The sequence below is a fragment of the Dermacentor albipictus genome, chromosome 4 (assembly GCF_038994185.2).
Source record: "Dermacentor albipictus isolate Rhodes 1998 colony chromosome 4, USDA_Dalb.pri_finalv2, whole genome shotgun sequence".
Lineage (NCBI taxonomy): Eukaryota > Metazoa > Arthropoda > Arachnida > Ixodida > Ixodidae > Dermacentor > Dermacentor albipictus.
Genome location: NC_091824.1, coordinates 147,813,412 through 147,838,305, shown reverse-complemented (window position 1 = coordinate 147,838,305; position 24,894 = coordinate 147,813,412). Strand labels below are relative to the sequence as shown.

The window sequence follows — 24,894 nt, the reverse complement described above, 5'->3', positions numbered from 1 at the left end:
ATCCCATTCAAGTTTACAACTTCTGCCACAATGCGATGTGCCATGTGAGGCAATCACTATGCTCAACCCTCTCAGAGGTTATGAAATATGGTGCTCAACTACGCCTCAAACAACCACCTCTCCCTATGTTTTCTGGGTACTAGCAAGAGAAACAGCAGTGGTGCAAGCAAGGTAACGTTTAACATTAACTCACCACTCCCGTGTTAGTCTACACGTTGAACAAATTAAGCTTTAGCCGCCAACATAACCGCTGATTATCGACAATCAAAGCATCCAGCACGAAAAGCTTTGCTTACATCGATTCCCACAGAACGCGGGTGGAAATTATGCATAATTTTTTTGTCATATTTTGCGAGCTTTCTTCGGAACGTGGAAAAAAGGACCACGTGAGGTATATCGTGTTCGAAAAAATTTATTCAGAGGTCTCCCGAGGTGCTCTACAGCTTTGCGTATCGCACTTGGGATCTGTAGCCAATACTTAAAAAGTTGAATTATTAAACCTAACTAATCCATTAGTTAAGGGGAAAATAAAATATAGCCTGAGTACCTCTAGGCCAGTGCCAACATTATGCATTCGGTTCAACTCGCGTTCGGGGTGTGTTTCATTTTTTAAATCTTTCGCTAAAGATATGTGGGCAACCTGTATATTAAAGACATCTGATGGTGACAGCATGTTGCTTGATGGCGGCAACCCTCGTTTCCTTACGTTTACAATGAAGGTAATAAACTCACGCTCGCTGTAAATAATAAATAATTACTAGAAGTAAAACTTGCTTGTAATGTAAGTATGGCTCCACTAGGCTTATAACTCACAGATTTCACGAGCACCGCACCCGCATGTACAATTCATGTTCAGTTTGGATACCCAGTATTTACGATAAATGCGTTACACAACGTCACAGCTACATGAGCTCACACTTGTTAACTTGCAACTCGAGTATAGTGCAATAGACTAGGACAGCAATATGCTCTGAATGTATGCACATATAAGCCATTCTACATCGACACAGTTCTTACTCGCTGAATTTACAGCGGCGCAGCAACAATAACACGCATAATTTAGATTGTATACAAAAACTGTACGTTCCAGTTAGTAGAAAGAAGGGGTAAACACCAAAGAACATTTACTTTGTGGAGCAAGATCACCGGATTGTCCAGTACGACGAGTAAATAGATCATGAGCTCATTAGGTAAGACTCGCACTTATCCGTGATGCCTTAATTTTTCGAGCACCTCAAGGCCTTTCAGAGTGCCTAATCATCACGTGGGAATTTAAGTATAATTAAATGTGTCAGATAGCTTGTCGAGTTTGCGGAACCTGCATGCACAACAACACCACGTTAACGATTCATGAATTCAAAAATCCCTTGATGGTGCGGGACTCGGTTCGACCTCAAGGAAATTAATCTGCATATGAGCCCAGCCCGCGTTGTTGTAACGCATGAACTCTTCCTACATAAGCAAAGAACATAACTTGTATTAAATTATCCGGTCCCAACGGCCGGAAGCGGCAGAGCAAAAGGCGCGACGCATGTCAATGTAGGAAGCTTATCAGCGAATGTTCAGACATCGCAGCTGTTCTAAACAAAGCCACCGCGATCGTGTTCGGCGAAATGACAACGTGCTCGGTAATGCATCGGGTGATCAATCATATCTGTGGCGCTCACAGGTGCCTTTAATATTAACGTTACGAGATCCCGAGATTGATACAGCATTGTGTGGTCATTCGGTGCTCGTTATTGAGATGAGGTAACAAAAAAGCTGTCACTGACACATATTTGATGAATATTCCTCTCCCCGCCTCTGTAAGAACGGCTTTATTTGCAATAAATAACCTGGGATCCTTTGAAAAGTGTGTTGAAGCAATATTACACAGGCCTTCTGGAGGCACAGCCATGGCTTTCTAACTTGACAGGGCATTCCATTACGTAATTTGACGTTATACCGGTAGCAGCTCTCGATAATTTTTTTACAATTTTTCTCGTTGTTGAATGATTTGCTGCAGATGTCAGATTAGCTGTTTCCTAAGCAAAATTGAGCCTTTTGTTGCAATCTTTTGAAGAATAGTACAAAATTAGAGTAGCCTGAATAAAAAAAATAATAATTGGCCCGCTGCTATACACTTGTTGATCTTGGACCAACATCGAATAACTTTGGTGGCAGCAACGGCCAACTATAGGTTTGTGCGCAATGAAAGAACCTAGTGGCATGGGTCCTTCTATTTCAATGCCAGTCAACCTCGCACTTCTGCGTGCATTTAGCTAGTGTGAGTAAAAACTACTAGCGGAGAAGATGTCTGCAAATCCTTCTGAATTGCGTATATGTAACTTTGGTGAGCCAGCCGAGCAACAGCGAAAGCTCACGTTTTTCAAACATTACATTTGTCCATTTTGTTTCTTTAATTAGCGTTTGCTCTAAAAAACGTTGTTGTTCAGCAATCAACCGGTAATGAAGAAATCAGTTCGCGGTCTCATGGTGTGAACATCAGGCCTTTGTGCTAGGGGACCCGGATTTGAAACTGACCGTCGCACATATGTATATATCGGCCACATACAAAGTGTCACCTTGTGTCGGAAGTTGGCCAGAAATTTACAGAAATGGCATTAATGGAGCAAAAAGAGTTTATTACATCCGAGTTTGAAAACAAGCATGTCGGGCTAGGTATGTATGTAGACTTTAGCAAAGCTTTCGATAATATTCACCATTCTATGTTGTTTCAGAAATTACAATGTTATAAAATTCAGGGTCATCCACTAGACCTAATAAAAATTCTGTAAAACATCACAAACAGGTGGTTCAGATCGACAGGTACTGCTCGGAGCTGAAGACTATTTCTAAGGGCGTACCGCAGGGAAGCATCCTTGGGACTCTTCTTTTTATGGCCTACATAAGTGACCTAATTTCAATCTATCCCGACTCTACACACGTTCTATATGTTCATGATGTTAGCATATTTGTTTCCGGTAAAGACAGTGTATCCCTCCAGGAAAGAATGAACCAGATTCGTGCGGAACTTAAAACTGCTCATGTTTTATTAAATTAAGCACAAACACAAATAAAATATTTTCAGTAATATTGTGTACAAAATCCTGGAGGTTGCGTTTTCAAGCAATATGCTTTGGAGCGAACCTATCGATAGTGTGTTAAACCAGTTATCACGCGTTGTGGACATTGCATATAGCTGTAAAGCAGTGCTGTCATTTAAAGTAAAGCTCTCACTTTACAAATCCCTTCATTCATTCCTCACCTCCATGGGGCTCCACAACTTTTACAAACTTGCAAAAACTGTACCTGATAAGAAAGAAATATGCCCCAATACTTTTTAACTTACCATACGATGTCCACACGAGTGAATAGTTTCAGCAGGCTGGAATTTTACCTGTCTACAACCTTTACACCTAAAAGTTAACTGTAGCTATTAGGCGCGAAGTCAAAGAAAATCGACATTTTCTACCTTTCACATCTACAGCAAATCATTACATCGCTTAATACACGATACAAAGAAATTTGGAAAATGATAGCCCTGGAAACAAAGTGTCCCAAAAATAAGTTGTCCTGCATAATGCCCACACTACTTAATGAATATGTGAGAGCTGGTATAGATTTTCTCCAGTGTACACCGATCGTATTGCGGAAACTGCGTATGCTAGGTTTTTAAATTGCACTACTTCTCTGGTCACCTTTATACTTGTTCCTGTGCTTTGCCTGTTTACGAAACTAAAATATCATCCGTATTCTTTTCTTTCAAACTTTATACCTTTTTTGTTGCTGTATGCCGCTGCTGACTGTTTTGTACAAAGGTAGTTGTGGGGCTTTGTCCAGCTGCCTCTACGGAGAGCAGCTTTTACTTACAGCATCCTTCATCAGGGTGATGATTAGAAATAATAATAATAATAATAATAATAATAATAATAATAATAATAATAATAATAATAATAATAATAATAATAATAATAATAATAATAATAATAATAATAATAATAATAATAATAATAATTATTATTATTATTATTATTAAACATACAAACTTCATGGGATGTGGGCGGAGAAAATCAAAGAAAGCGATCGCTTTAATATCAGATCCCGTATTGTTACTTGTACGCACGTATATATTTGTAGTTAAGCGCTCTTCTTACACACGGTCAAAATTTATAGGGCGAACTTCACTACGGCGCCTATTATACACCCAGCGTTGCTTTACTATCTTATGTGCCATGAATAAATGACGACTCAAAAGCTTCGCACTTAATCATTCAACTTTGAATTCAGATTGCGCTTATCATCATCATCATCATCATCCTGGTTACGCCCACTGCAGGGCAAAGGCCTCTCCCATACTTCTCCAACAACCCCGGTCATGTACTAATTGTCGCCATGCCGTGCCTGCAAACTTCTTAATCTCATCCGCCCACCTAACTTTCTGCCACCCCCTGCTACGCTTCCCTTCCCTTGGGATCCAGTCAGTAACCCTTAATGACCATCGGTTATCTTCCCTCCTCATTACATGTCCTGCCCATGCCCATTTCTTTTTCTTGATTTCAACTAAGATGTCATTAACTCGCGTTTGTTCCCTCACCCAATCTGCTCTTTTCTTATCCCTTAACGTTACACCTATCATTCTTCTTTCCATAGCTCGTTGCGTCGTCCTCAATTTGAGTAGAACCCTTTTCGTAAGCCTCCAGGTTTCTGCCCCGTAGGTGAGTACTGGTAAGACACAGCTATTATATACTTTTCTCTTGAGGGATAATGGCAACCTGCTGTTCATGATCTGAGAATGCCTGCCAAATGCACCCCAGCCCATTCTTATTCTTCTGATTATTTCCTTCTCATGATCCGGATGCGCCGTCACTACCTGCCCTAAGTAGATGTATTCCCTTACGACTTCTAGTGCCTCGCTGCCTATTGTAAATTGCTGTTCTCTACCGAGACTGTTAAGCATTACTTTAGTTGTCTGCGCTTATATCTCATAGCTACATAGCTAATAACCAACTCTGTTTGAGAGAAAGCGATATATATATATATATATAAACAAAAGCGCGAGAGGACCAACCTAGTGACGGTGAAGTGGACTGCGACCTTGACATGCGCTTCTTGGCCCACAGCTTTGCCATCTAAGTCTAAGCTCCGATCCCATTGGACGCTCTGTGCCAACGAACTCGAGAGTCCTATGCGCCTAAGCCTTCGGGAAAGTGAGTCGACGAGTTGCCTGGATGTCTGGAGGTGAGGTGGGATGTATAGGGCCGCCTTAATGAGACAGAAAGCCGGTCGCTGGCTTTTCCCGCTTTTACTCGAAAGTGTCGTTTGTATTTGTAGAGCACGTGCCCAAGGGCATTGGAGTCACGTCGCACTTTTACCTCCGATTGGTTCTAGCTTGCCATTGTTTTTCTCTTGTTTGCGCCTAAAGAAAACTTATCCAATAGGGTGCTTAACTGAGCGAGTTGGTTCATTCTTTGAGGATCCTAGCAGCAGAAATTGTAGGACACAGACACATAAAGGAACGAACAGACGTGAACATAGCTACTGAGCAGCTACGTCCACGTCTGTTCGTTCCTGTATGTGTCTGTGTTCTACAATTTCTGGTGCTAGAATCCTCCAAAAACTTCCAATCTGGAATCCATCTTCTGTCTCAGTGTCGGAATAAAGTTACTCGCAATACTTTCAGTGTTGTGAAATACAGGATGGGGTAAGTGAAAGTTACTATATGGAATAAGAGAAACACTGTCCTTTCCGAAAACTTTGGGCTCCCACTGTCACCTTTTGGATGCGTTGTAATCAGACTTGTGCTTAGGCATATTTGTTTATTTGGTAGGACTTTATTGTTTTCTTGAAATTATTCACATATGATGATTTTATAAATTACTGTGCTTGAACACTCAGCGGTGATTGTGAAAGGCCACGTACGCAAGCGTGAGCAAATTTTCATACGTTGTTTTCCTCTCTGCATCACCTAGGGGAAGTCAATAATTCTTGGTGAGATTCTTAGCTCTCTCACTGATTAAATACATGAGTAAGGAGCAAATCCAAGACGTAGACCTCGACAATGGAATAAGCGGGGTGGATTATGAGGGCCACAGATTTCCCTACGGGACTCAGATTCATGTGCCGTTCAAGTGCATGCAGCCATTAAAAGTTTGATTATGAAATTGCTTTTCTGTGTTTACGGCGTTCCTTATTTTCGACTACGTTTTGCGAGTGTGCGGCAGCGTCAAGCTTTTCTAGTATTTTCTGACATTAACCACGACGCAGGCATAACTCACCTCCGAGCGCCTTGCAGACAAGCGTCAGGGAGGAGCCTTCATTGAACGGCCCAATAATTGGACGGTTCCGCAACGGCTCTCCCGTCCTATTCGTTATCAGAACTTCCGTCGGAGGCACTGCAAGAAAGCAAGAATATGTTTAGATCATTTTCTAAGATTTGTTCAGTTCTAACATTTCCTCAGTTCCCAGAATTATATCAGTTCCTCAAGGTCGTGGAGTGTTGGCCACAAGTGGATGTAGTTGTAACTGGTGCCACAATACACATATTCAGTTTAGTTTCCTTGGAATTGAGGTAACATAAATTAAATTTTTAGGGTTACGCTATGTACAAAAGGAGGCACAAGACCTTTCTCTCAAATCGCAGTATTTGATTAAGACGTGGACACATAGAAATTATATTGCATAAAGAAGAAAAAAGAAAACAAGGACAAGTGTTTAAGTGCTAACGTGCTTGAACCAATCATAAATGGCTGAAGTCTCAACCACATCGCTACATACCAATATTGTTTATTAGTGGCAAAGATAATGTGGACAAAACTGCATTATGGCAGCTTGATTGGGCCAGCCAGCCCCCGTGGTTAAATGTAGTGCGCAGTGATCCACTGATACACATATAAACATACAGCTGACACACTGCCAAAAAGATAGATCAGTGGGCACATTAAGAAAAAAATATCCGAAGATACATAAGCACTTCTTATGAGCTATGAATGCGAAAGTATTAATGTCCAATTGAACGCCGCTGAAGGTTATGAGCAGGTTATGAGCTCCCCTCACGCAATACCGCAGCAGCATGTAATTCCTTTCGCTCGATAGGCTTCGTCAATGGCCGATCCAGCAAGCAAGTGGTCGTGACATGGCGTCACCAGCAATTGGAAGTTTCGTTGCTACCGACAGCGCCCACGTTTCCGCTCAACGGGCCATTTTATGCTTTCGAATCAATAAATGAAATGCTTTAGCACGCAAAAAGGATTGCGCAGTAAACATCGACGGTGATGATAAATTTAAGCGAAGGGCCGAATGTTTTTAGAAAGCTATTACCTGTAATAAATAAATGATGAACTTTAAGGTCTACATTTGTAGCAATATTTGTTTCATTGCTTAATTTCGCTGAGAACAGAACCCTTAACGAGTGCATCCGCAGCGGAAGTAGAGGTGACTAAATATAAGCCCATTCGTCATAGGTGTGTAGTCTCCTGCGGCGCGAACCTGCCATCCTCTGCCGCCATTGAAGCTCCCCTCTCAGCCGATGCAGGTGGACAGGACGTCTGGAGAAGAGGAGGGCTTTCCTATCCGAGCGCCCTACCACAGCATCTAAACCTTCGGTAGACCGCAATCTCTCGCGCGACAGTACGTTTGTCTCAAAGAGTTTTATGATAGCGATCGGCGATTCACGCTATACTCGTCAGCGCGAGACGACGTGCTGTATGAGAGAGAACAAACTTGACTGGAAAAATTGGGAGCGATGCCGCACTCCGTTAGTCGAAGTGCGGAATCGGGCAAAGCTTCACTTTGCGCTCGTGGTTTCAGAGCGCATAGCCTTTGTTGGCTGTTTCGCCTGTGTTTGTAGGAGTCAGGCTTTCATCGCCGATGCAAAGGTCGCGTGCTCTCTCGCAGTCGAGGGTTGCGAGACACGTTTTTCGCGAACGGTGACTGTGATATTTCTTTGAGAAGCACGTGCCGTCGCGCGAGAGCTTTAGTGCATCTGAAGGTTTAGATGATGTGGTGGAGAGCTCGGGAAGGACACCGCTTCTCTCACCGCCCTCTCCCCCTGCGGCCGCTGCGAGAAAGGGCTCCGGTGGCGGTAGCGGAGGATGGCGGTCGCCTTCCACGTCGGCGCTCATGCCACTGGAGGCACCTGAACTTAGCTGGAGGAAATTTTATTTGCAACAGTGACGAATCGGCTTAGCTGGAGCGAATCTTACAGCAGTGACGAATCGGCTTACTAGTATAGCCACTTATGCGCTACCACTGCGGGTGTGCTGGTCGATGCATGGCTCTGTTCTCTACAGAATTAGGCAATAAACCGGCAAACGCAACCTAACCATCCTGACTGCAACAACCTTACGTCATTAAACTCTTCGTTCCTTCGTAAGGGCAATAGCTTTCTAGAAGCGCGTCACTGTTCGCTTACGTTGACCTTCACCTTCCATGGTTTCTGCGCATTCTTCGTACCCCTGTATACGGCCGTCGCGACTGCTGCATCGCAGCGCGGCCACACATGGCACTCACCGACAACGTTGAGGCGCACGATCCTGTTCTGGGTGCGCGAGCGCTTGTAGTCGACGCGGCAGCGGTACTCGCCGTCGTCGACGTCCCTGACGGGCTGCAGCTGCAGCGTGGCCATGGCGCCCGACCGGTTGAAGAAAGCGCGCGAGCCGAGCGAGTCGTCCACGAACGTGCGCTCGGCATCCGGCGGGGAATTGCGTGCGTCCAGGCTGAAGATGGGCGTGCCGGAGTCGCCGCGGTACCACAGCACCAGCGCCACGGCATCGTCCAGCGTCGGAGGCGTGATGTTGCAGGGTAGTGACGCCGAGCCGCCCACTAGCGCGCTCCTCTCGGGGTACTCTGCGTTCGGAAGAGAGGAAAGGCGCCAACGCGTTAAGGGAAGCCTAAGAGTGACCTTGATGGCTCTCCGTACCTGTACTTGGTGAGAAACTATCTGCCGCTAAACGAACAATCAAACGAGAAAAAAATGCGTCTTAAAGATGTTTTTACTATTTGCACCAAATATATTTAATTGCCATCACCATCAGTATCATCATCACCACCACCGCCATCATCATCATGATCATATTTTATGTGCACGGCACGACGAAAGCAGCTCCTTGGGATGTGCAACTACCCCTGCCTTGCGTTATCCAGCGAGAACATGGGGAAGGCGGGAGATGGGAATTCAAGACGATGAGCAAAACGACAACAAGGTGAAAGCGGGAGCTAACATCGACAAGTGGACTTGTCATTTTCAAGGTGACATATGCTTTCCTCGGCCCAGTATATAAAGCTTGGGTTCTTCTAAAGGGGAGAGGGAGTGAGTCTGGTGGGTGCAGGACCGAGTTAAGGTGTGCTAGCGGCGTGGGTTTAGAATTCAGAATAAAGGAGTAGATATAAATATAATACTGAAATAGAGTAAATAAAATAAAATAAATAAAGAAATAAATAAATAAGAAGGAAAAAAAGGGAAAGAAAAGAATAAGCAACCAAACTAAATATGGTTGCCTATAGCTTGAAATTTAGCATGCCGAATAGGTTCTAAAGCTCCCTTTGAAACGTTTATGCCTATTGGTTGCAATGTCTTGAACTTATGGATAAGGTATGATTCTCTGTATTTTCTTTCACGTTTGTAACGGAAATTTGACTGTAAGATGTAGAGTTCAAGTTCATCAGTGTTATGACCTGGTTGGTTGAAATGCTGGGCGACAACTTTGGGGAAGCTTTTCAGCTGTGTCCACGCGATGTCCGTTTAATCCAACGTTCATTGATTGTCCCGTTTCAGCGATATATTGTTTCTTAGAGAAGGAACATCCAAGCATACAAATCACATCAGAACTTGTCCAAGTAAAGCTAGTTTTGACTTCGTGTGTATTACTATTTTCGGTGCTCTTAATTTTATTGTCACTTTGAAGGTGCTTGCAAACCCGTGGTCACAATTACTCGCCCCAAAAGCACAGAAACAAGAGAGTAGACACAAAAAACTTCAACAGGTTTTATCAGTTCATACAACATATTTTATTAGTATCGTTACTATGCGAAAAGGAGTAGCCTTCATCAATATATGATGGCATCATTACTCTGGATCACATGCTTTGGCAGTGTTCTGTGACTTTCACAGACTGTGACAAGGAGAGAGACTGGTGGCGGCAAGTCCTACACAGTGGAGTTCTTTTCGATCATGTACAGGCCGTCCAGAAGACCCATGATACGGCAGTAAGGTTAAACCTTACTGTCCCGACGTGGGAGCCGCCTGCGTCAAGCTAATGGTCATAAGGACATTAAATAAAGTTGATCATACCATACCATGCCAATATATTTTGACCACATCTGTTTCCTTGATTTTGAATTAAAGAAACTAATGCAAGAGGTTGGTAAATTAAATTCTATAACGTGCAGTGAGGTTACCGTCTCAAATTTCAACAAAAATGTAAGCGAAAATACAATAAGACATCTCTGTTATATAGCTTGAAGCCACCTTCCAGGGTCTAATTTCACCCGATTCCCAAAAAAGCATTGCGTTGTGTAACTCTGTCAATATATGATAAAAAAAAATGTTGAGATGAATATGACTGCAACAAAAAAAATATTTTTTAAAAATGTTTTCCGGTGAACTACTGCCCTTTTCAAAGAATAGTGGATATTGGGTTTAAACGAATTTCTCTGATGCGCGAATATGCCGCAGCTGCGACGCAGCAGCAGCAACAAAAACAGTTTGCCTGCTCTTGTTTAGAAAATAAATGGTTCGCGCAGCTCTGTCCACACGCCTCGCCGATTTGATTTCCAGCTCGAAAATCTCCCATATATATATATATATAACGGCTGTTTGCCGCGGGAGCAGCGGATCTACGCGAATACTCAGTAGAAACAAAATGGAATTCATTTCTATTCATTCGGTGTTTCGCAACCTCTCGCACAGTCCTAGCGCCACGAAAGACGTGTTAGCGCAAACGGCGTTTTAGGTAAATTTAGCCTCACGCCTTAAGAGGCAGCCCTTTGTACATCGCATATTCATTGTGAGATGTCACAGCGGCGCTGAACGCAGTCAGCAAGCGTCCTTATCTTGCCAGATGCCCGCTGCTGTAGACCAGTGGCTCTGGCGCTGCGAGCTTGAGCTCCCGGGTTCGACGGTGGCCGCGTTTCGTTAAGGGTTAAATGAGAAAAAGCACTCATGTACTTCGATTTAGGTACACGGTAAAGAACCCCAGGTGGTCAAAATGAAGCCGGAGTTCTCCACTACGGCGTGCCTCATAACCATGTCGTCGTTTTGTCACGTGACACCTAAGAATTAATTAAAAGCAATGCTCTATTATGACATTACAATTCCGTATTATGACATCACAATACTCCATTATGACAAAACAGTGCTCCATCTTGACGTCAAAATGTACTATTATGACATCACAATACTCCATTATGATGTCACAGTACTCCATTTTGACATCACAATAAGATGTTGCCAGATAAAATTTGCTTTATTCAATTTTAATGCATGTGTTAGTTCTACTGCACGTGCGTAATATGAACCACGTGTACTAAAAAAAAGCGTTGGCTTCTCAACTCACTGTAGCGAATAAAGCATAACTCGACACTGCTTTGTACCGACGCCAATTCACTTGGCAGCTGCATATTTAATGTAGAGAAGAATTCGCGTGCCTCAGACAGCATCAGAAATGAACGTTTGTGAATTCCGCGACCAGAATTGGCCAGGCAGTCTTTCATTCAGGGCGACATAAAATATTTATGACTGCTCCGATTTTCCATTGGGCTAGAACAAAGACATGCCTAATGAAGCTCGGGAGAGTAAAATGTAAGCACTCAGTGGACGTGGCGACATCCCACGTCGGCGAGCGTTTTCTTCCTGCTCGTAGCTGGAATAATTTTAGTTACTGCACAAGGGGATATTAATTGTTCATTAGGTGCTTCATACGATGACACAGCATGTACGCATTCAAAGAAAGTCTTCGTTTTTACTATATTATGTATGCTGCAGCAAAATTCACGTATAAGAGAGAAAAACTGCAAATTTAAAAGGTTTGTACGGTTATGTTCAGAGCAGAAGACAGTACCAAATAAAAGGTGTATTAGATAATGCTATTTCTTATGCACTCAGCTTTATGTAACGCATTCCGATGTGACAAAGTGACCGGTGCTGTGCATTTATGTTATCGTCAACTATTCATCGTTACATCAGGATCTACGTTTATATTTTGAATTTTCCTGTATATTGCATAATCAAAAATTTTTTAAAGGAATAATTATCTTTGACTTACGTAGTCAGCATAAGGAATGATCTTTACGTGCAGCGCGGATTCACTCGCTGATTTTTATTTTATTCGGAAAGGCAAGCCATGGTAACGGTGGAATTCCCTAACTTCGTCTAGCTTAAAGTTCAAACACAACAATGTTTATATTCTTCCACATCATGAATCATTCAGTCAGTAGCAATTACTAATTGTGTATAGGTCCACCGGAAATGATATTTATATAAGCTATATTCATAGTTATCCCTCCCTTATTTCACGAGTAATAACTTGCCTTTGACCCAGCCAAGAAGTATAGTAAGCTTACAAGCCTTTATTCGACAATACAGTTCCGAATAAAAATTCGAAATACAGCACTAATTTATTTAAAACAGCACAGAACGTTCAGATATTTCAATGTTGTATTAAAAAAGTATTTTGATATATAATAGAATGATCTGATTTATTTGGTCGTTTTAATTAGATGAGATTGTACAAAACTCGTGCTTCTGTTGCTTATTAATAACAGCAGAAATCATAAGTTCAGTATGTTTAATAATGATAACGTGTTCAGTATAGTTATGTCCCTATGCGTGCATATGTTTGTAAACTAAATTATTTGTATTTTTACTGCCTCTAATCTGCAACGTTTACCCCTTCCTGTTGACTGTAGGAATTACCCCCGAAAATAACTAGACATCAAGGCCTCCTTTTGCCTTATCCTTTATTTTTCCAAGTGCAAATTATGTAACTTTATCTAAACATGGGCTTGAAAGGTGACAACTAAAACCTACCGCCTCATATAATATGTTCTTTACCACTAGTTTCCGTTATCAGAAATAGAAAGATCAATCACGTGTGCCACTCATTATATTAAACCAACCGTCACTTCAAGCTTTATCGTTCATTATTCCACCAGACATTTTTCTGTCGTAACACTTTTAATAAATGAGATTGTTGAATCACTGTCACATAACAGGTCATAAACACAAGCATGCAGTTCGAAACGGAGTTTGTATTTGATGCTGAAAATATTTCATGGAAGCATTCATGGATATGAAGCCTAAAATACAGACACTGCGCACGAGGCAGTTCTTTAAGCTCCCGAGCTACATCGCAATCACAATATATGACTTCTATTTTTCCATTTTCCTTCCACCAGCATTTTAAGAGTAACTCCACATGCGGGATTACGTGGCGCAAAGGTTCGTCCTGAATAAAACGTGTAGAGGTTAGCGAGAGTAAACATTAAGAAATACAAGGTGACAAACTAGATGAGGTGTTGTGCATTGCAATATTCACAAAGCTCTCGAAAATTATGGCTACCGTGATTCTTCACGCTTAGCGTGCAGGTTAACGAGGTCAGTACTCTGAACGTCAATTCTCCAACGTTTCCGGCATAACTGGGGCACGTAACGACAGGAGATGATAAAGTGATCCGAACGCTGATTAGAAGGTTGTAAAAATTTCAGCTGTTGCGACGGAATAGATGCGGATCGATAAATAAAAACGCTACCTCCGCAGGTAAGCTTCGTAAACCCACGCGAAAGGCGACAGCGTCCTGGCGGTAAATAACCTCCAACGTGGAATCTGATTGGACAGCTTCAAAAATTATTTTCACGAGGACGGCCGTTACGCTTGACAGATTAAATTGACCCTGCCCAAGACAAATCATCCCCGAGCACACCTATACGCTACTGTGCGGAACGATCGGGGGGGATTGCTACAGGTTAGAAACGTCGGGGACAGTGAGTGCCTCGAGGTGGAATAAATAGCCGAGGAAAGTTTCTTTAGCGATCCACCCGAAGCTTGCGTTCAATTCTAAGCGATTCGTTACTCCGCGTTTTTCCCTTTGCCTTGACCACGTGGACCAGAGAGCAACGAAAATCACCCCACCCGCTGCACGCCACAGTGTATTGAGCGTCCGGGCAAGAGTGGAAAGGCGAGGAGGTAAAGCTTTCGGACCGCATTTAATTGGCTCATCGTTAGAGCGAGCTCCGTCTTAACGAGCCACTTTCGGTAAAGGCTCGGCGCTCGGGCTCAAACTGGGAAACGAAGGGGGCTTGCCAACCGTAGGCTCGCTGAACGGACGAGGGGCGTTTATATGAGGAACGGATGGAGCAAGTAGGGAGAAGAGATAATGGTTAAGATGGGGGTGGTAGCAAAGGGCTCGCAAGGAGGCGGGGAAGGGGAAAAAAGAGAGAGAAAAAGTAAACCGGAGCTCTAACGTGACCCCGTATATGCTCCTCTCCGAGCTAACGGCCTCCGGGAGAGCCATGGTAGCAGGCGTGCCTTGGAACCCAAAGTGTGCTTCCGTTTCCGGTGCGCACTAAGATATCCAGCAAGAGGGGTGCGTGTATATGGGATGGGAAGTAAGTGGGGGGAGCCAGGCGGGGCAAGCACGTTTTACGACAGAACACCGTCTCTTACTCGCGAGAGACAGACGTCGTTCGACTCCACTTTGTTTTTTTGTTTTTTTCGAGTGTCTCTCTCCTCTACCTTTTCGCCTCCCATATAATGTTTTATCGTTAGTGCTCAATCGCAAATCGCTCCCTTTTTTATAGTAATCGTAAAATAACGAGCCCTCACCGGGCAAGACGAAAGGATTTGATTTTCCAATCTCTGCATCTCGTGCTCCTCGGCGGGGTACATGCACCACCAAACACTGTGGACTGGGAAGTCACGAGATTTCCTCATTTCCGTGCCTTGCGCCATTCGCGCCAACATGTAAGAGTGCCCTCGAATTCTTAGGTATATATATACATATATATATATATATATATATATATATATATATATATATATATATATATATATAGATGCCTTCACGATTGTGAAGGCATCTCCCGTTCAGTCACATCCATGCCAATTTTCCGTTTACGACTCGAGCCGCAAAACATCAGGCCGAATGTTATCAAAGCACCAAAGGGTGACGCTGCAATTGGGGTTCTATAAGAAGATAGAAATGGAGAGAGACTTTTCGAGCGAGGTTATACTGCACTCTTCTGGGTATGAGGAAGGTTTAGATGTGTGACCAACAAGTGCGCGGACATAAAGGCTCTCGAAAGTAACGTATGAAGCCCCGCGGCCTCCAGCCATGCTATTAAATACACCACAGCTTCCATATACATACTGTGTTTCCTGAGTTACCCTCCATTTGCGGATTACTGGAGTATCAGACATTTCATTCGATCTTTGCTCAGCGATAATCTGCTGTAGTACTGAGATCCAAGCCATTTATGTGGTAATGAGAGACTTGGAGAGTATCCAAGACTCCCCGGATCTTTCCAGATGAGGAATATCCTGTGGTTCTGGGACGCATGCCGTTTATTTGGTAATTCAGTCGTTCGCTGGTAACCTAATCACAGCATCCCGTCATCTGCACAGCGGCTTGTCCCTGAGTTACCAGTTTTCTGTTTGTCTGTGACGTGTCAATAATGTTCGTACATGTCATCTGAGCACCACACTTCCCACAGACACGAAATCATAGCTCGGCTTGCAGCATTTATTTCCATATCTCCGAAGAAATAGCCAGTTTACAGACGCGGCCACCTCTAGTTTTATAAAATATGTAAGAAATTTCGAAACTTAAGAGGTTGCAGTTTAACTCGCGTTGAGTCACGTGAATTTTTTATACAGGTTGATTTGGCGGCGACAGTAGATCACTGTATGCATTCTCAGTGAGCAATGCGAGTGGCACTCGCATAACAACGGTGTAGGCACTTCCATCCTTCGCCACTTATATACTCCTCAATCCGGGAATCCCTTATGGAATAATAATTTCCGCGCTCTCATTCCCGATGTCCTCCGTCAAGCCTGATCCCCGTGAATTACTACGTACAACACACACACACACAAACACACACACACACACACACACACACACACACACACACACACACACACACACACACACACACACACACACACACACACACACACACACGCACACACACGCACACGCACACACACACGCACACACACACACACACACACACAAATTAGTTTATAAAGGCTAGCCAGCGGTACCTAGGAAACAAAACACGAAAGCAAATAGATTCCACTTTAGATACAAGTGTGCTTCTCATGGCCATAAAACCGAGCAAGCATTTATTGGCCATGTTGCCAAGCATCGTAACTTGATAGTAACAACGCTAAAGAGAGGACCGTGACGAAAGAGATAAACACAGTGCCGTGCTTGACTCCACTCGTCATGTTTAGCGCTGGTATATCAATCTAAAATATTACACGTACACGTGTATATTAAAATATACACGTGTACTTGTTTATCGGATGACCGCGTCTCATCGTCCAATAAATGTTATCGCTTAGTGCAGGACGCGCGTGCATGTATCGGAAGTCTCTGCAATGTTATCGATGTTTCTATCCACTGTCTGTCGCCACCGAGCCTTGTGTAATCTGATTGCATGTGTTCGTGACGCGAATGGTGTAAAACTTTCTGGAAGACACGTGGGCGCCAGCGATTACTCTGGAACATTCGATGACTGATGTATAAAAGCCGACGCGCTTGACCCGCTGATGAGATTTTCGCCGGCGTTTGCCGCTATTGCTTTACTTTGAGGGAAAGTTGCCTTTGTGCGCATGAGTATGCCCAATGAAAAGTTAGTTTCATCATTCGCAGTTCTACCTCTGCGTCATTCGCCGTCACTACTGCGTGACAATATGTGCCAACCAGCCCAATTACGCTACTAAACATCGCGCGAACCGCTTCGCTCTAAAAAGCTCATCAATATACATACTTTGTCTCATACTTTTACCTCCTATAGGGGCGCAATAAAAGCTACTTCATGTAACACAACCATCGAAATATCTACGAAAATAGTTGGCTTATGAAGTTGAACTGTAGAGCTCAATCGTGTTCTGTAGTCTTTAAGCACACTACAGGGTCCAAGATATTCGAAGTAATTTTCCAGGTAAACCTATTTCGGATATTTTTTTTTGCAATTCTGTAGCAATCTCCCCAAGTACATACGGATTGTGAAACAACTTGTAATAGCTATGTGAATAGGCATTTCAGTATAAATATTTACACAGAACACAAAAAGCGCATAAACGAAATACGAGAACAGCCACAGCAGACACATATCTCAATTCCCCTTATGTTCAACTTACTATTTATTTCGGTATTGGCTGAAATTTTGTTGAAATAGAGAGCACTTCTGGCAAAACAATTATTAAACAAAGGCTCTGCTTACAAATTTGTGATCTACTAGCTGAGGGGTTTCAATAACCATGGGGCACGAGCTCGCATATATGGTGGCCTGCTACGGCGGCTGGTATCTGATACGGGGCGAACTGCACAAACACTTATGCCCCGAGCTTCGATGCATGTCTACGGAACACAGGTGGTAAAAATAATCTGCACTCATCTACTGCTATGAGAAGCCCCTGTCCTGCTTTTGGATGTTAACTTTACTAATCGTAAAACGGTAAAATAACGTTTACCGTTTAGCATATAAAAACCAAAGCTATATGAACTCTTCTGTTGCGGGAACATTTATTTACATTGCAGTACTGAGATTCAGTACGCGAATGTTCGTTCATGTGTTTATTAATCCAGTGTGGTAATTGCTGACGACTTTCTGACGATAACTATCATGTAAGAGAAGAGGAGTAGCTAGCGCCACATATGGGCACCAACCTCATCCTTTACATTATATATATATATATATATATATATATATATATATATATATATATATATATATATATATATATATATATTGCTTGTATAGTTGACGAAAATAGCGTGACCCTGACCTTACTGGTATTTCCCCTATGCCATGTGAAGTCCGCTATACATGCAGGCATCACCTAAAATGTAGTGTGTTTTGTTTTTACATCGAACACTTTCTTTAAATATCCTATGAACTTTACCAGAATCACGTCACTACAGATCAATTATCTGCCCTGGTGAACGAAATTTGCAGGACCGACAAAAGCAATCCTTTTACTAATTAAAATAATTCTTATCATTAACTTGTTAATAACAATCTTAACGACACGTGTTTGCATAGAAAAGCTGAAGAGAATCGTCGCAAAAGTCCAATTTTGGTTTTTCCGCATTTTAAAATGGCCATGTAGAACAAAATCACTGCTGTCCAATTATTCTTTCAATTTACCTGATTACACGCGCAGTACCGCCGAAGTGGGGCTCGCTTAACAACCCCTCTGTGGCGCAACATACTGACGTAAAATGAAGCTGCCATCAGGCCTCCCTCTTCCCGTGATTTGACGGGCGCTTTGCGTAGCTCCCAATCTAACGCCTAGCCACTTAGCAGCAGCGGCGAGACGGACCACTTCATCGCGCACTATAGCCGAGCTTCATTTTACATAGCCCTACCACTTCACAGAGAGGTCACACCGCGGGCCTCGCTTGGCGATTCCGCGTGCGTAATCAGATAAACTGAGCGAACAGTTTGGTGGCAGTTATCTTGATTTACATGGCCATTGCATAACGTAGAAACACGAAGCTATACTTTTATGACGATTCCCTCCAACTTTCTCACATAATCATGTGCCGAAAATATTGTAACTAAAATGTTAATTAAAGTAACTTGTTTAACGAGAGCAATAATTCCTTTGCTATTTCCCACAAATAATGTCCGACTGGGAAGATAACTCGTCTGTAGTGGGGCGATCCAGGTAAATTTCATATCCTTTTTTGCTAAAGCATTCGAAGCAAAAAAAGAAACCACACCGGATAACGCACACACATAAAAGAAAAAGGAACAGCGTATATCCTCTTTCAATTGCTTCGCTTTTCGCAAAAAGTCGTGATTCACCATTACCTATTGATAGACCACGTTCACTTACATTCTCGCATAAACATTTCATTCGAACTGTGTCGACCGACCGATGGGTATCGCGCACGTCTGCAACGAAGTATCCACAAGCAACGCTTGCTGATTTTTTTGTTTCCAAGGTCTCCGTCCTAACCTCTCGTTAACTTTACCTAGCTTACAGAAGCAATCGAAGCGCCGCTGTATCATTCCCATCAATATGCTGGTAGGCTCTCTGCCGTTTCCGAGGTGACGTCGAAGCCCTCCGAATCAGAACACTGTAGTTAGGGCGTTTCACGCTATTGTGGCTGCCGAGACCGGCAATCCAATTATTGCTTCCTGTGAGGCTGACTGCCCACTAAAGTCCTGGTCGAAGAGACATAATCAGATTAGGATAGGAAGCAGCAACGCTCACAGAGCATCAGCACAGGTTGTCCTTTGCTTTATCCGCAACCAAAACGACCACTGAGGGCAACGTGTGACGAACCCTCTGCCTGGCTCTCTGTGGAGCGCGCGGACGCATGCAGTCGAATATCTTAGAGTTGACGCGCTTTAATCATTGGCAAATTTAGTGGAAGCTTTAGCACACTTGACACGAACCAACGTACAGCTGAAGAACAACGCTGGAATGCACAACTAAAATCACAGATGTAGGGCAAACGTAAGAGACTTGCAGAACGATAGCAAATTAACAGCAACTGAGAAGAACGAGGGCACCATGGGCTCGTCCTTAATTATCTTTCTTTCTATGCCCTCACCTTCCTACCGTTAATTAGCAACTGGCACGTGCCGGCACATTACTTAATTGCACCATGTAGGCAGTAAACAGGCAGTCAAAGAGAATTGAAAGGAAAAGTCCTCATTCACCAAATACGTTCTGTAGGATACAAGCCTACGCTGTATACGTGAAAGGCACCGTCGCTTTTGTCTTCTTTTTTTAACGCGATAGCGTTAAGGAGCTCGTGTCGCAGAAAAGCCGGTGTCGTCGGCGTCGGTGTCGGTGTCGGGTGTCGGCGTCGGGTGTTGGCGTCGGTGTCGGCGTTTGCGCCCGGCGTTGACCGTGAGCGATAAATCACGGCAGGCACTCCATAAATAAAAAGCAACTTCCAAGATGGGCTGGGTGGGAATCGAACCAGGGTCTCCGGAGTGTGAGACGGAGGCGCTACCACTGAGCCACGGGTTCCATGCTTCAAAGCGGTACAAACGCGCCTCTAGTGAATGCGGTGTTGCCTTGGAGGCGTGCGTCGCTTGCTCAGGCGCACATTTCGTTGCCGCGCCGAACGCTGCGTTGCTCGACGCTCACCGCGTCCGATGCGGGGCGCGTAGTCGCTGCGCCGAAGCCCACTGTCTTACATCCCTTGGCGGGTCGACGGGAACGCTGTCGCGTTCCACTCTTGAAGGCGAAACTTAAGCGTCCTCCAGTTTTTGTTTTACATTCACGACATGATTGCTTTGTGGTCTATCAGAAAAAAAGAAGCTCCACGTAGAATAGGAAATAAAAAGCAGGACAATGCATCCTGTAAAAGTCCTTTGTCTCCACACACTTATCCTGCACACCGATTCCACGTCCGATGCGGCCAGCAATTGAGGCAGCTCCCGGATCTCGTGGGAAATTCGGCCAATCTAAGCCCAACGAAAATCGGCCACGAAAGTGGCGCGGTCCGTGGCACCGAAGAGGCTCCCAATTAACCGCGCTCTTTCTAGTCGCCAACACTGCATCTTCATTGCGGAGAAGGGGCTCTCTTGTGTTCTACTTGTGACCGAAACTGAGACGAAGGCCAAAGCCACGCGAGACTTCGCTGTGCTTGGTCCTGAACCCATTGTGCGATATAGTAAGCTGCGACGAGACGATGAATTGGAGTGTGTGGACGGTTTTGTAAGTTATCGAGTCGCACAGAAAACAGCTTTATTGTCGTTTTTCTAGCCTGCGTGCAAAATAAGAAAAAGAAAGCGAAATGAGGCGAGAAGTCTGCCAGTGCAGCCGCGCATGTTAAGCTTTTAAATTCGTGAATCGTTACATAACGAGGGTCTCGAATCCGGCAACATTGATGCCTTCAGGTAGCATATGTGGGTTTACTGACCAGTTACCTTCACCCGAAAAGATCACGTTCTCGTGACGCCTGCGGCAAAAAAGACGTTCCACGTCCGCCGCCAAGGTCTGTGAGTGGGGGCGCTGGCTAACACTCCCAGGGTTCTACTAGTACACATAAATACCCAAGAAAGTGGATGGGGAAACGCCGCCGCGGTAGCTCAATTGGTAGAGCATCGCACGCGACATGCGAAGGTTGTGGGTTCGGTTCCCACCTGCGGCAAGTTGTTTTTTCATCCACTTTAATTTCCATTAATTTATCATTACTTTATTTCATTTGTTAAGCACATGTAATTTCCCCTATGTTGTACTTGGTGTAAGTGTTTGTTGGGTTCTCATTATAGACTATATATATATATATATATATATATATATATATATATATATATATATATATATATATATATATATATATATATATATATATATATATATTGATAGCTACTGATTAGCACATTAGTTGTTATAGGTAGAAAAAAGAAAGAAGTAAAAGGAACATAAACAATATCAACGAGGCGATAAATAAATATTAATAAGACAAGTATGGTATTTAGGTGGCGACGCTGGCGTTATACAAATCAGTTACTTTTTTGCCAAATGTTTTGCAGTCACTGCACGAAACAATATTATCCGGGAGTGCATTTCCAAGTGTTACGGCATGCGGGAAGAAAGAGCTGCTCATCGCCGTCGTCCGGCCCTTTATCGTCGCCAAGGGGCGAATATGAGATAAAAGGGATGTTCTGAATGGGCGTTTTAGGAGGGCGTGTCCCCTCACTGGGTGAAGTAAAAGAAAGTGTAAAGAAGGCAAAGACGAGAAGTTATGCGCCGTTGGGGTCCTCATTTTCTAATATTTTTGGCCGAGGAAAAGTAAAAAAAAGATAAGTAATGAAGCACAGGAGAAACACAGGCTTCGCATGAGCTTCAAGGGCTGTCATGTGCGAAAAGAAAAAAAAAAGAAAAGAAAGGGAAAGGCATTGCCTGATCATCAGTGGTGGGCTACCTCGTACCTGTGTGCGACACCTTCCGACATATGGAAACCCTTGTTCGAAAACCACGCAAATGCGTTTGCTTCTTTTGTTGTTCACAATACATGGTTTCGGCCACAGACTTGAAGAGTGTGAGTTAACGTAGCAGTAGCAGGAAGGTCATCAAGTGCAGTCTCCTATCCGCTGGGTCTTTGGCATAAAACAAAATAAGCACGCAAACGTCCCAACTCAGAAGAGCTTTCCGGGGCAAGCTTTGTCCGGAGCTTTGTGGCTTGCATATAGAGTAGCGCTGCATATAAAGCAGCGCTGTAACTGTGCCACCGTTTGGCCCCGACCACACATACCCCCCTCCCCTAACCTTTTCCTCTCCGCGTGTGCACCAGGGGGCGCGTTTTGCAAAGAAGTGCAAAGTGGGCAGGAATCCTAAAGTGCTCATTACGAAGCTTTCTCTTGGCGCATTTCCCATTTACTGCCCTTGATAAGCGGCTTGCGCGGCTAAGAGGACCAATTTCCTAATGTCGGTTTGCCGCGGGGTGAGCTGTCATTGTTGCCTCATTGTTAAAACGCCGTCGCCTGCCGAGGCTATTATCCTAATGAACATTCGTCGCTCCTCCAACTTTTCCCGCGAAGATGATAGCGGCGACATTGAGCCCGCATCACAACAGCCATCATCATCTCTGCGCAGTCTCACTCTCGTGCTGTTCTGTATCATCACGAAGATAAGCTAGACTGGGCTGTGCTCCGCATGCAAACAGGCGGCAATCTCCTTGGGTGCCGAATGTTAGTTGTTTGCAAGGATTGTGCTTCCACGGCCGGGGTACAGTTCAGGCAGTCAAGCTTAGCCTAAAATGACGCTATGCGCGTAATGAACAGGCATTTTTCTGCGGTGAGTCGCTCTCGAGTGCTCTTTTTAGCTGTGAACCAACCAAACCAACCACTGCTTAAGTAATGTCGAAGTAAAGCAGCAGCCTTGCGTCGTATTGCAATCGCCGAATCCCCGACTAATAATGCAGTTGGCTTTCTTTCGAGCCGTTTTCGTTCGGCAGGCTGGAGTTATGTTAACAAAAAGACCTTTAGTGTTTGCAGCTGAGCCATTTGTAACCTTTACATTGTAAACTGCTTGCCGAAGTTCAACCTCGTTTCAAAATTTGCTGATAATTTACTGCGACCTGCGCTTCCCTTGATCCCTTTAATCATAATGAACATTAGCAAGTTCACTTGCTAATGTTTGGTATTCTTTAGCTTTGCTATTACATTATGGAGGGACCTAAATGAAATATGAAAGAGAGAGACAAAAGAAAGGGGAAGGCAGGGAGGTTGAGCAGATGGGGAGATCCGGTTTGCTACCTTAGGCTGGGGAGAGGCATGTACGCTAAGGGTGAATGAGCAAATGATCTGGTCAGACTGTTAAATAAACTATGCACTCTGAACGAAGGACGTATTTGTCAATTATAAAAGGCCTCATATTCGCAGTTACCGTAAAGATATATAGTAAGGAAGCCAAATGACTTTAGTATAGCAGCATGCCTTTGAAGGAGCCATTAACTGCCGTAACTCACATAATCAATAGAACGGAGATTCTTCTTCTTCTTCTTCTTCTTATTATTATTATTATTATTATTATTATTAGTTGTAGTAGTAGTATTACTATTGTGAAAGTTGAACAATCTATCACTTATTCAATTGCGAAAAACAAGAAAATATAAAACTGTTTAGTAAGACATAAAAATTGTAAAGAAAACTTCCGCAAGATAACTGACAACTATATCGCGTAGGTGCATCAGGTGCAGCATTTTCAGACACATTACGATGGCAAGATAATCAATAAAACAGGTGTTGACGGGACATGCGCGTTTGAGAGTTGAACAGAATACGGGGGCCATCCTCGACTTAGAATGTGAAGCATTCTTCTCGGTGTGCAGCCACTTCTTTTGCTTTTTTGCCGGTGGGCGGGCGGGTGGGGTATCTTGTCGTTTTGGTGCGCCGATGTCCGTGATAGTGCACTCTAATATTACGTGCCACTGGGTTATACTTTGCTTTCAATCTTATATCTTGTCATTAGAAGCCTTCTGTTTTGCATACTGTAAACATAAACAATGCAGCATATAATCTGCGCATAACCATTTGGTGCACAAGAGTTGCATTATTCATACAACCATTCTCCACAAATCAGGTGTTGTTCGCATTACGGAAAAGTCAACTACAGTTAGGGCAGCAATTTCTTAAAGCTTTTAGCTATACAATAAAAAATATTTAAGGTTACACGCCATGAAGCTGCATTCTGGGCTGTAAATGACAATGCAGTTAAGGAAAATAATAATTTTCGCCACCATAGGTTATTGCAGGTAGGCATAAATAAAATTAAATGAACGTTTTTTGGTTTCTGCGTTATGGGAGCAAGGCCGCTATGGTTTAATATAGAATCCGTCCCCTAAAGAGCACAATGCGATAGCTATGTAGGGAGTAATCATCTTTAAGTTTTACGGAATCTTAAGTTGCCTGTGCCAGACAACATACTTCTAGTCCTTGCGCTGTATTATTCAAAGAGACGCATATTACTTGTAAAAGAAATCGAAACACATATTCAACTAATTAACAAAGATTGCCTAAAATTTTTTTTAGGTATATTACAGTGCATGCTGCAATCGATAGATTGCACTGTACACTATACACTTGGAATGAACTTCCAGAATTACACCATTTTGAAGATATGCGTCATCAAACTGCTCGTAAAAATGCAGCATTGTTCCACTTGTTTAACAAACGCTCTTCTGTGCATCGAAGCCCTTAGTAATGGGTAGACT

At 43.4% G+C, this 24,894-nt stretch overlaps 1 protein-coding gene across 6 annotated transcripts in view; it reads right to left on the bottom strand.

The window, feature by feature from the left end:
* Positions 1-24,894, bottom strand: part of LOC135902182 (hemicentin-2-like) — a 602,016-nt gene that overhangs the window by 121,573 nt on the left and 455,549 nt on the right. For all 6 annotated transcript variants that reach the window (XM_070537724.1, XM_070537725.1, XM_070537726.1 and 3 more), the window contains 2 exons: positions 8,491-8,826; positions 6,258-6,374 (listed from right to left, as the gene is read on the bottom strand). In XM_070537724.1, the coding sequence (XP_070393825.1) occupies positions 6,258-6,374; positions 8,491-8,826 (453 nt within the window). The remainder of the gene's footprint in view (positions 1-6,257; positions 6,375-8,490; positions 8,827-24,894) is intronic.